An 11,601-nucleotide genomic window follows, 5' to 3' on the forward strand; every position below is an offset into this window, starting at 1 on the left:
GTGGGCTGGTAACATTTTTCTACCTTACTTACAGTGTAGAGTTAAACATGTGCCCTTACCTCTCCTCCAGTGCACGGGAAAGGATTGGAGTATCTAGAAGTGCAAATAGCTCCCTTCTTGACAACATCATCTTCCAGGCCAAATGTAGCCGGGCAGTTAGTTGCAAAGTACTTGTAAGGCTTCCATGTCTTCCCAAAGTCCTGGGACCGGTCCAGCACCATGGCTGCCGGCCTGGGGGACTTGAACACCATAATCAGATGAGTGAAGTAGAATTCAGCTTCCAGGTCTAACTGGATCTTTTCTCTGTGCACATCCTCAGCAGATTGCCACCATGTGCGAGGAAACCTGAAGGATGAGTCTGCCATGGCAGCTGGCAGGTGAGACAGGTGAGGCTGGGCAGCATTGCATTTGTCACATTTGGGCTGCTGACAAGTCAGATCAGTGTTCTCACTATAGAAGCAGTACAGTTCAGTGGCGTTCTGACCACAGGTGGTGTCTGCCCAGAGTTTTCTTCCTAAAGCCAAATTTCCCATGCGAGGGTTACAGGCTTTTTCACAGCGGGAACTCACTCCAGCCACTCCACTCAGTCCTAGAGATGGGAGAGCATATGTTATTCAAGACAAACCCATCTGGAAACCTCTTTTGTCCACCTAGTCCATCTTCAACAGTCGAGTTATCCCCATATTGCCCCAAGGCTTTCAGTAAAGAGGAAATGCTACCAAATTTGAGCATGAATACTGTTCTGCACTTATACTATTTGTATATGCAAGTGTGTGAATGTGCACGTGTGTGTGTGAGTGTGTGCCTGCGTGCCCGTTTCATGTAAAATTCACATAGTAGAAAATAAAATCACTTTGGGTAAAGGGCGAGAGGAAGGAAAGTGGAAACATTGGGTAAAGATAATGGGCCTAAAGATAATGGGACTGCTTTCTAACAGTCTCTATTTTTGAAATACACTCATTTGCTTTTGAAGTCATGACATAAATAATACCAAAAACCAACAATGTTTTTAAGATCACTCAATTTAGTCTTTCAAATATAATTTGAGTCTTTAGCATTATCTAACATGTTTATGAGAATGCATTAAGGAGGAAATGTAGAATTCTACTGTATTTTTAAGACGAAAACATGAAAGGACCAATTCCCTAAGAAAATCAATATGAGATATTGGTATACAATGGGATCTCATTTAGGGAGACAAAGCTAGAGACCACTGGAGCCAAGATGTGCAATATCTATTTTTAATATTAAGTAAATGTATCTAAGAAAAAACCCTCTAAACTGCCAAATGACCGAAAAGCTTATTTGACACGCTCTCTGCCTCTTGAGTGCCTCTACCTATGACAGGTTCTATAGTAGTTACCTGTTTGCTTAACAGGAGAATGTTTACAGTCTGGCAGCCACTAACAGGACCTTTAAACGTAATCTGTGAACTAAAACACCTTCCTAAAGAAACATGCGCTTCCACCCAAACAAAGGTCCAACAGACTTTAATGTTTCAAAATTACTTAAAATGATAAACATTATATGCCTACTAACATCCTGACTACATAATATAATCCTTAATTTGGGCTTGCCATTTTAATTATGAATACCTGAAGCAAAATTATCTATTTTAAAAGTTAAAACAGAGAGGGGAAAAAAGGAAAAAGAAGTCAAACCCCAAATTCCGGCTAATTGAACGTTTCTGCTTCTTAAGAGGGAGCATCTCTGAATTGTTATCACTATACTGTTGGAGAAGCCAAATGACAGCTTAGACCAAAAGAGAGACATTTCACACACTCACTGACTATCACGAGCCTCACGAGCCTTATGGTTCTTTGCAACCATAAGAAAGGGCTTCCTTAGGCATATTTTTTAAATGTCAAATTCAAGTGTGTGTTATGCCTGGACTCTGTTTGCCTTTTCTGATTAGCTGGGGCAACAGTTGCTTGTGGCCAGGATCACCCAAACACACAGTGTGCTATGACTCACCTGTAAAGCATTTCAGGGAAAATCATATACTGCCCGTACAAGTATTTTTGACTTGAAACACTTGCCTTGTGATATTTATTTACAACCTCTTGATTGCTTGCATGTTTTTTGCCATAACACGGTTTGAAAAGGGAAAGGTTTATTAAAGTTCACTTTGTGGTTGGGGGAGCATGCATAAGTGCATGCAGGGGTGCATAAGTAGCAAGAATTAAAGTAAAAGCTTAGACCTTTAACGGCTCCTTGGGGAAAGTACTGAATAATTTTAGATGCCCCCACCCCAGACTAGGAAGAAATCCAGAAAAGACTGGAGCCAGATAAATAATCGGTGGACACAATACTTAGAGATCCCTAAAGAAGTGGCCATCCAAGTATAGCAAGGATGCTCCTAAGAGTCCGACGCGTTTGGGATGCAGACTCTAAAGCCTGGCTTTTACTTCATGCTAGCGTCTCTGGGGGCTGAGTGGATGAAACCGAAGGGAAGGGAGAAGTGTGCCAATGTTCTCTCTCCACCAGTCCGTCCCTCCAGCCCACACTCCCCTTTCTGGAGCAAGCGAGATGCGTTTGAGAGACCAAGTGGCCAAAGAGTCCCTCACTTTCTTTCCCCCTTACACCCTGAACCGCACTTACGCCTAACTGGAAACCAGGTGACCTGCAAGAGGAGGGAGAGGAGCAAAAGGGGTTCCCAAATTTAGAAACGGCAAGCTAGGAACAGGTGGCCAAGGGCAGCCCTAGGCAGCCGGGATGGGAGTGGGAGGGAGAGCGCATCTGACGACGCCTCTACAGGTCGTCCAGTTACCGAGACAGGAAGCAGACCCGCCTCCGACCTCCCGCGGAGCCTCGGCCAGGGTACCAATTCCCCAAGGGCGGCAAGCCGGCTCCGTGCAACCCGGGGCGATCACTACCTATCGTCCCAGCCCGGGGTCTCACTGAGTTCTAGACACTGCCCGGGGAGAGGCCACTCACCCCGCCCCAGGTGTCCCCACCTGGCTCCCTAGTACCCAGCATGAGGTCGGGGACGACGGCGATCGCTCTCAACATGAGAGCGGCCCCGGCCCACGCGCGCCCAGGGTCGCTGGGCCACCCCTCCCCATCATTCCTCAGGCCATGAAGTGCCGGGGGATGGCGAGCTTCGTCCTTTGTTCCCTCACAAAATGGAAAGGCAGTTTTTTACAAGTCCAAACCGAGAAAAAAAACCAAGGTCGCGCTGTCTCCGGCAGGGCGCACCCAGGATATCGGGTTATCCAAAGGCATGTGTATCGCAGTTGCAAAAAAAAAAAAAAAAAAAAAATCAGTAGTATTTTAAACTGCTGAGACCCGGGGAAAGGAGGCGGAACATGGCCACTCATTTCATCCTTGGGAGCTGAGCTCTGCGCTCTCAGCCTGCACTCGCCTGCTCCCCCGAGTCCCGAGGTGGGGCACACAAGGGGCGAAGGAAGGGGGTTGGGGGCCCGGCAGCGTCACCACCCACCTGCGGCCACCGCGGAGCAGCCCCAGAGCAGCAGCAGCCGCGCGCAGCTCCCCATGGCCGGGAGGAGCCGGGAGGACCCGGGCCGGGCGGGTGCGGGAGGGAGTCGAGCCCTCGCGGCCGCGGGCTGAAGCGCCAGCAGTCCTCGGGAGGAACCGGGGATCTTTATTTCTTCCTCCTCCTGGGGCGCCAGGCTCGGTCAGTGGGCGCCGGCGGCGGGGAGCTGCGGGCTGGGGCCGCGCCAGGCGGTGGGGTGACCCTCGCGCACCGGCCTGGAGGGGCGCGGGCACCTCGGGGGCGGCGGGAGCTCCGGCACCATAGCCCGCCTGGCCGCGCTGCCCCGCGGAGCGGTCCTGCGGGCTCCTCCGCCGCTAGCCCGGGGCTCGGCGCCCGCAGCAACCGCTGAACTTTGCGAGACCTTTCACTTCCCGGCCGCCTCCGCCGCCGCCGCCGCCACCGCCTCCTGGGCGTCCTCCTCCGCTTTTACCACGTCCTCTTGCTGCTGCGTCTCGGTCCCGTCCTTCTCCATGGGCAGTTCCATGGGATGCATTTTTATTGCACCGACACCGCGGCGCTCCGGTGCCAGCCCTCCTCCCCTCGCACCTCCACCCCTTCCTCCCGCCCGCCCCCCGCGCTCGCTTGACAGCCTGGGCGCAGTAGCCCGCGCGGTCGGGTCGCCGCCGCCGCCCGGGGAGGGATCCTCTCGCCCGACCAGCCGCCCCCGCTGCCTCGCTGCCAGCTCCACCCGCCCGCCTCAGCCCCCGCGCGCGTCCGTCACCTCGCACCCCAGCTTCCCTCGTGCCCCTCCCGTCTCTTGCCCTGCATCTCCCTGTGTGACCCCCCTGGTGCCCTCCAGCACCCACAGGCCTCCTCTGGAAGCAGTCTCCCACCTTCTGCCGGAACATTCCAGAGAGCAGTTGACTCCCTCTTGATCAGGTCAGGGCATGCCAAGGGGCTTAAAAAACCGCGAAACAGGCTAGCTCCTACTTCCCACATCCCCCAACAAAAACAAGCCCTCCTCTTCTCCCGCCACCCCTTCTCCCAGAGTCTAACGACCCAGGGATGGAACCCCTCATCCAGTCCGGGGTCAAGGGCAAGGGAGAGCTCATTAACTGCTAAGTGGCATTCGCCGCTTCTCTGCTGACTTTCGGGGGGTGGGGGAGGGCATCTTGGCTAAACAATCAATGCTTACTTTATCTGAGGTGTATCCGTTTTGATGTAAAACGTGTTCCCTAATTCAAACTCAAGGTGCTAAAAGAAAAGGGTCACAGGATTAGCTAGTGCCCAGTTGAAGAACATCCTTGTCTAGAGGCAGGGGCACGACAAAGACAACCTCTTTGGTCCTTCCAAGCACTCTCACTCCAGTTGTGCTGCGAAACAATGTTGTGTAATAACGTATGGGGAACAATTTGGTAGCGACGGCAAGCAGCTAATTGTGGATAGGATTGCTCAAGGCTGCTGCTTATGGAAGACGGTTACACAGCCCTTGAGTCTGGGACTTTTGCAAGTTCTATGAAGATATAATTCTACGTACACATCCAGGGAAACTGGTTAAAGTTAAGTAGAAAGAAATTTTTTATTGCAGTGTTCATTTTGTGCCTTTAAATATTTTCCAGAAAATTATCTACTTTACAGATACCATTCAGTTGTGTGTATTAACTGATGACGACAGTTCAGAGCTCTGGGGCATATGTAGATATTATTTATGACTCAGCTGGGGACATGTAAGAAGTTTATATCTCCCAGGAGGGACTGGGGCAAGGTCAGCATCATCCATTTGGGAGACATTAAAATTATTCTGGCCAACACTGGGAAGTGGCAGAAGGTGTGGAACAGCAATTTGTGTAACACTTTAGAAAATAAACCCTTTGAAATTTTCAGATATTGTCAGTGTTAGGGCTTTCTTCATATCTTATAGACATGTTCCCGATGAAGTCAGTGAAACACGTCTCCAAATATTCTTACCAAATAAATGATAGGAAATTATAACAACCAAAGGCTCTTAGCACCAATATTAACCTAATTAACAAAGCAAATCTTAAAAAAAAGAAAATGCACTTTTATTACTAACTTCTGATTCTACTATATTGAGGCAGAACTACTCCATTTCTCATGACAAGTGTTAGGGGCATAATATCTGCACCAATCCTGCCTTGATAATATACTTCCTTGATGGCTCTGTAACTGGTTCCTGTTTCCTTTAACAAGAGAGTAAACGCCTTAATGGTCAAGCAGTCTTTTATACTTAGTCTATATAAAACATTATTATGTTTTTCTTTTATTCTTAACTGAGAACACCTGCTAGATATATAGTAAATTTTCATTAAATGTTTTTGACTGAGTAATGTTAAAGCTATTACTGTATACTAAGAGCAGGGATTAAGAAGAAAACCAGTGAAATCAGAATGATTCTCCATATTCTAAAGAAATCTGTACGTTTATACCAAGATGAGGCAGCTCAGGAGAGAAGAGTAATTAGCATTCTAATAAATTTCATTTGGTTGTATAGTCTAATTTAGTTATAAATTCTATTTTCATTTAAAAATTTTTTTTCTTTTTTCTTTTTTTCTATTTTCATTTTGAAGAAACTATACAGGAAAAGTTTACCTACCTAAGGAAAATCTTGCTCAGTGATCAGCATATATTGCCTATGATTAAGTGTTTTTGAAAATTTTAATAATGAGTTTAGAATTTTTTTTAAAAAATTATGAATTAGTAGGAAGCTTAGCATGGAATTTTGATAACCAGTTTTCAGAAGCCACATAATTGACAAATCTAGACTACTCCTGAGAACTTGAAAGAAAGATAAAAGGGCCTTTAAGAACTAAACTAGATGGCAAGAAGTCCATGCACCAAAGACCTTATTCACAGGAGAGCTCTTTAGGTCTTCACTTAAATTATTCATGCAATGTTAATAAGTTTGGTTATGCTGTTATCCTAGACCATAGCATATAAGAAGTAACAAAGTAGAATGAAGCAGAATCCTGTTAAAACAAGGAATGAGTTGCAAAGTGGTAAGAAAAAAGTAGCCATAAGGACCAAAAACCCCACAGCCATCTGAAGACTTTTAGTTTAGAGGCAAAGCACCAAAAGGCTGCAAAGGTGTCACTCTAGTATAACTTAGTACAGTAAATGAAGTTTCTAATGGATCATGGGATTATTTAGCATCAAGAGGAACCTTAGGGGTCTTTGAGGCCAACTTCTTACCCTGTCATGAATCCTCTCCACAAAATCTCTGTCCAATGGTCATCCAGTTTCTGTTCTAGAAATCTCAGTAAACAAAAGCCTCAAAAGCAGCCCTTTTCATTTTTGGTACCATTTTGTTTAACTGTGACATCTTTCTTCTTAAAATTCTACCTATGTTTATAGTTTAGTTGTCTGCAACAATACAGAATAGGTCCAATCTCTTTTCTAATAGGTATTTGAAGATTTGAAGTCAAGTTTTATTGCTCCTCCTAACTATTCTCTTCTTCAAGTGTTTAATTGCCCATGTAGCATGATTTCCAAATCTTTAACCATCTTATTCACCCCTTTTCAGATATACTACAGTTTGTCAATGTTGCTTTTATACTGTGCAACTAGAACTCAACTCCAGGTTTGTCTGAATCGGTGCAGAATAGAACTGAACTAGTAGTTCCTTTAACTTAGCTCTAGGGCTTATATTTCATTAGCCTAAAAATGTATTAGAAGCTTTATGATGTCAGCTGATATTATGCTTGAAGCAAACTAAAATCCCCTTTTTATATATTGATGTCTTAAAGAGTCATTAATAAAACATAAAACATGTTTTGTTTAACCAGAAGGAAAGAGTTCCACTAAAATACATTGCAGACAGCAAGCATTCAATAAATATTAAGGAAAAAAAGCAAAAAATTCAAATTGCTAAATTTGAAAAATGGTTAAATTTTTAAAAGGAAACTGTTACTCCTGAATGGGATAAGTATCTATTTTCTGAAAAAATCATCACTTCTATAGAAAATTTGATTCAATAACACAGTATACATTGGTATTACTATACATTTCCAAGGAAAGCAGGGACTTTGAAATAGTGATATTTTTAGTATACCTATTATCTTTCCTCCATGGAACTATAAACAGTATCTCATTTATCCTGGAAGCATCAATGTGTGGGAAGGAACAGGTATAATTTTGCACATTTTCAGAGAGAGAAAATGATGTGAAAGATATAAATGCCAAATTAAGATCATCCAATAAATATACACCAGAGATAGGACATGGGTTTCCAGATTTGTTTGTTTGTTTGTTTGTTTGTTTTAATCATTTAATCATTTTTATCCATCAGTTTTCCATGAGTACAATCTTCTCTTTTTGAACTAGAAGGCTTTTAGGAGACAATGAAATGGAGAATTGTTTCCATTGAAATAATCCTATATTTTGTTTTCTACCTGGTCTATGCCCTTCAAATGCCCTTTAAAAACACCATCCTGGGAATTTCCTTAAGCTTTAATCTAAGCCTCCTGCCACTGGCACTGTGTTTCTTATTTCATCTGCTTCCTGGCTACAGCTGCTCATTCCTGGGAAGGGAGTAAGAGCCTTTGAAAATACATGTGCTCTTCCAGGAAGGTAAGCAGTACTTTCCTTAAAAAAAAAAAAAAAAAAAAGTGCACACATGCTCTCTCATGTTCAAATTAATTATATGGAGTCTAGAAAATTCAAACAAACAAGAACAGTTCTGTTGTTGCTACAGAGATAGCTACTCTGGACAGCACTGTATTGACACAAATTTTAAACATTTTCTCTTCAAAATAGCTCTTAGCTAAAACTTTCTATACATATTGCTATTTCTGACATTAATGAAAAGATGCTCAGAGACAAATAACTACTTTTTTAAACGTAGGGAAATAGATAAAGAAACAGCTACCAAAGGCCTCATGAGGATGAAAGAACAGTAAGCAATATGGGTAATTTTTCTTATTTATATCTTTTATATAGCAGTATAGTAATTAGGAGCCTGGACAATGGGGTCTGACTCCCCAGATTTTAAGCCTGGCTCTGCCACCTGCTAGCTGTGTGAGTGTGGGCAAGTTATTTAACCTCTTGGTGCAAGACGTTTCCTTATTTGCTGTATGGAAATAATAACAGTATCTAATTAATAAGGTATTATGAATATTAAATGAGTTTATATTTATGAAATGGTAGAAAAGAGCAAGACACATTGGAAGCACTTTAAGTTTTGTTAAATACATAATCTAATAAACTACAAATCCATCAAGTACATATAATCTCTTTTGACCTGCCCTAGAATTCCATCTTCAAGTTATATATGGATATTTAATAGGCAGAAATGAAATCGTTGCCCTGGCTTAATTTTAAATGCTGTTTTAGCTGTATAAAAGGCACTGCACAGGAGATGAAAGTATGAAGCAACAAATCTTTTTTAACTAGAGGGAAAGGAGGATTGGCACTAATGGAGCAGCTGCAATTTACCAGGCACAATGCTGAATACTTCATAATTCTCACAGCAACTTTATATGGTTAGGTTGTCAACCACTTGATGAGAAAACTGAAGCTCAGAGAAGTTAAATATCTGAGCCAAGGTCAAACAGCTAAGTAAACCGACAATGCAGGATTTGAACCCCCCGTGTGTCTGACTCTAAGCACAGTATTCTTTCCATTTCCTCTTTCAAGAGAGGTGGCATAGCAAGGCAGTTAAAGAAAGGGTGTGAGACTAGATTGCCAATTTCCTCATTGGTAAAAACACTCATAGAATATTTTCTACCTTAACAATTACAGTTGAACCCACTGAGCCATGGATTTAACTACCACCTACCTTATTTACTCGTGGGCCCACGTCAGTTGTGGGCCTCAGGGCTGTCAATGGACAGCTCCACTTAGACATCTCAAATTCAACACATTTAAAACTAAACTCACTATCTTTCTCCCCTAGCAGGTTAATCCTCCTGTGTTTCCTATCTTAGTAGAAGGTCACAACTATCCATCTACTGGATCAACACAAATGAGTAGTATTTTCCAAACTTCTGCAGAATACTCATGCTCGGTGAGATATACTAAGTGTTCTGAGGAAAAACAGTTCTATTGTCAAATGATATCAATATTAGGTTAAACAAAATTAAATAGGACTTCTCAGCACCTTTCATATGCTAAGTTCATTGCAAATCTTTAAGAAATGGACATAACATTATATTACATAGGATTGCATTCAGTTGCATGGACTCAACTCACTAGCTTAACCAAATTGAGATTGATTTTCTTCCCATGACAGGAAGTCAGGAGGTAGACAGTCCAGAACAAGTGCAGCTGCTCAAGAAGTCATCAGGACTTGCGTGGCTTTCTTCCTCATGGTCGCAAGATGGCTGTTCCACCTCCAGGACTTGTATCCCCCTTCTAGGCAAGAGAAATGGAAAAGAGAAAAGGAAAAAAGATGTATGCCATCTGAGTCTTAAAAAGCTTCCCCAGCAGCCCCACCCACCTGCTTATATCTAATTTCCTGAACTGGGTTATGTGGCCTTTCCAGACCCTGAGGAAGTCTGAAGAGGTGAATATTTTAACTGGGCACATTGCCACCCTTAAAAAATCAGGCTTCTTGGGCTTCCCTGGTGGCGCAGTGGTTGGGAGTCCTCCTGCCGATGCAGGGGACGCGGGTTTGTGCCCCGGTCTGGGAAGATCCCACATGCCGCGGAGCGGCTGGGCCCGTGAGCCATGGCCGCTGAGCCTGTGCGTCCGGAGACTGTGCTCCGCAACGGGGGAGGCCACAACAGTGAGAGGCCCGCGTACCGCAAAAAAAAAAATAAATAAAAAATAAATAAATAAATAAAAATAAAAATCAGGTTTCTTCTATTAGAAGGAAGAGGAGTTTGATGTCAAGTAGACATACTGTGTATGTCATCAAATTTCACTAGTATATCTGGCCCAAGCACCTATTAACATATTTCATGGCTCCACATCGTTGACAGATGGAATTCATGCTGCTTGGCACCCAAACCTGCTATGATGTACCAGTTCCTGCCACAGCGTCTCTGGTTCCACCCGGAGTGAACTTCCTGCCGTCTCTGAGTGGGTAACAGGCTTCATGCCTCTTGTTCCTGCATGCTCTCTCCCTTCCTTTGCCTCCTCTCTTCTCTTCTCCTTCTGGCTAATTCTGGCAGGTCCTCGGAAATTCAGTTCAGACAATAACTACTATGACACATTTCGCTCTTGCTCTCTCCTCTTCCAACAGGGTTAGTTGCCCCCTCTATCATCCCATGGATCACTTCATTATCCTCAATTATAGTATTTTTCTTATATATTAAGTGGGGGAAAACATGAAGCAAAATTATATTTATGCTTTAGTTAGAACTATGGGAAACATACATATGAAAAAGGCATGGAATGTGTCAAAAAAACTAGAGATGCATGTTTCTCTAGCTTCGAAACTTTCAGCAATACCATATAATTGTTATGATCACATTTTTATTTTAAAATTACAACAAATTTTTTTAAAAGTTTTTTTTGATGTGGACCATTTTTAAAGTCTTTATTGAATTTGTTACAATCTGTTTTATGTTTTTGGTTTTTTGGCTGCCAGGCATGTGAGATCTTAGCTTCCTGACCAGGGATTGAACCCGCACCCCTGCATTGGAAGGCGAAGTCTTAACCATTGGACTGCCAGGGAAGTCCCTAAAGTTATAACAACTTAAGGCAGAATATGATAAAGTGATACCTGATTAGTGACACATAAATAGGTTATTAGCAGCAGGTGGAACGCTATGGGCCTAGGAGGTTAGAAATGCTACATGGAGGCTATGGACATAGTTGAGCTCTTAACAATTGGACTGGTTTGGACAGATGTGGTGGCCAGTGTGGGTGAGCCTTGCTTGTAATGGTCAGGTGTGAATACACAAAGTGCCTTCTGGGAGAGTGAGTGGAGTCTAATAGGAGAGGGGATTTATAGGGTCAGTAGGAGATGAGGAGAAAAAGTAGACTAGGGCCAAACAGTTAATGCTTTGGTGAGTCCAGCTGATCTGTGTTGGAAAGTTTCATGATTACAACTGTTATTATCTAGATGTGGCATATAATATAATAAATTAGAAAAAGGAAGACCTAGAAGGAGTGTTGAGAGCTACTTTGTGAGGAGGCTTGGATATAAAGCAAGATGATGATAGGGAAAACGGAAAGAGAGAGAAGGGTTGAAGAAAAAACAA

At 43.4% G+C, this 11,601-nt stretch overlaps 1 protein-coding gene across 2 annotated transcripts in view; it reads right to left on the reverse strand.

The window, feature by feature from the left end:
• NTN4 (netrin 4) overlaps window positions 1-3,912 on the reverse strand; it is a 109,125-nt gene extending 105,213 nt beyond the window's left edge. The window contains exons 1-2 of one of the 2 annotated variants that reach the window (XM_024127424.1): window positions 3,443-3,912; window positions 60-589 (exon numbers count right to left, since the gene is read on the reverse strand). In XM_024127424.1, coding sequence (XP_023983192.1) covers window positions 60-589; window positions 3,443-3,497 — 585 coding nt within the window. In that variant the 5' untranslated portion in view covers window positions 3,498-3,912. The remainder of the gene's footprint in view (window positions 1-59; window positions 590-3,442) is intronic. The other variant, XM_007125127.4, reaches the window with a different exon arrangement.
• Between the last annotated feature and the right edge of the window lie 7,689 nt (window positions 3,913-11,601).

The sequence above is a fragment of the Physeter macrocephalus genome, chromosome 6 (genome assembly GCF_002837175.3).
Source record: "Physeter macrocephalus isolate SW-GA chromosome 6, ASM283717v5, whole genome shotgun sequence".
In the NCBI taxonomy this organism is placed as follows: Eukaryota; Metazoa; Chordata; class Mammalia; order Artiodactyla; family Physeteridae; genus Physeter; species Physeter macrocephalus.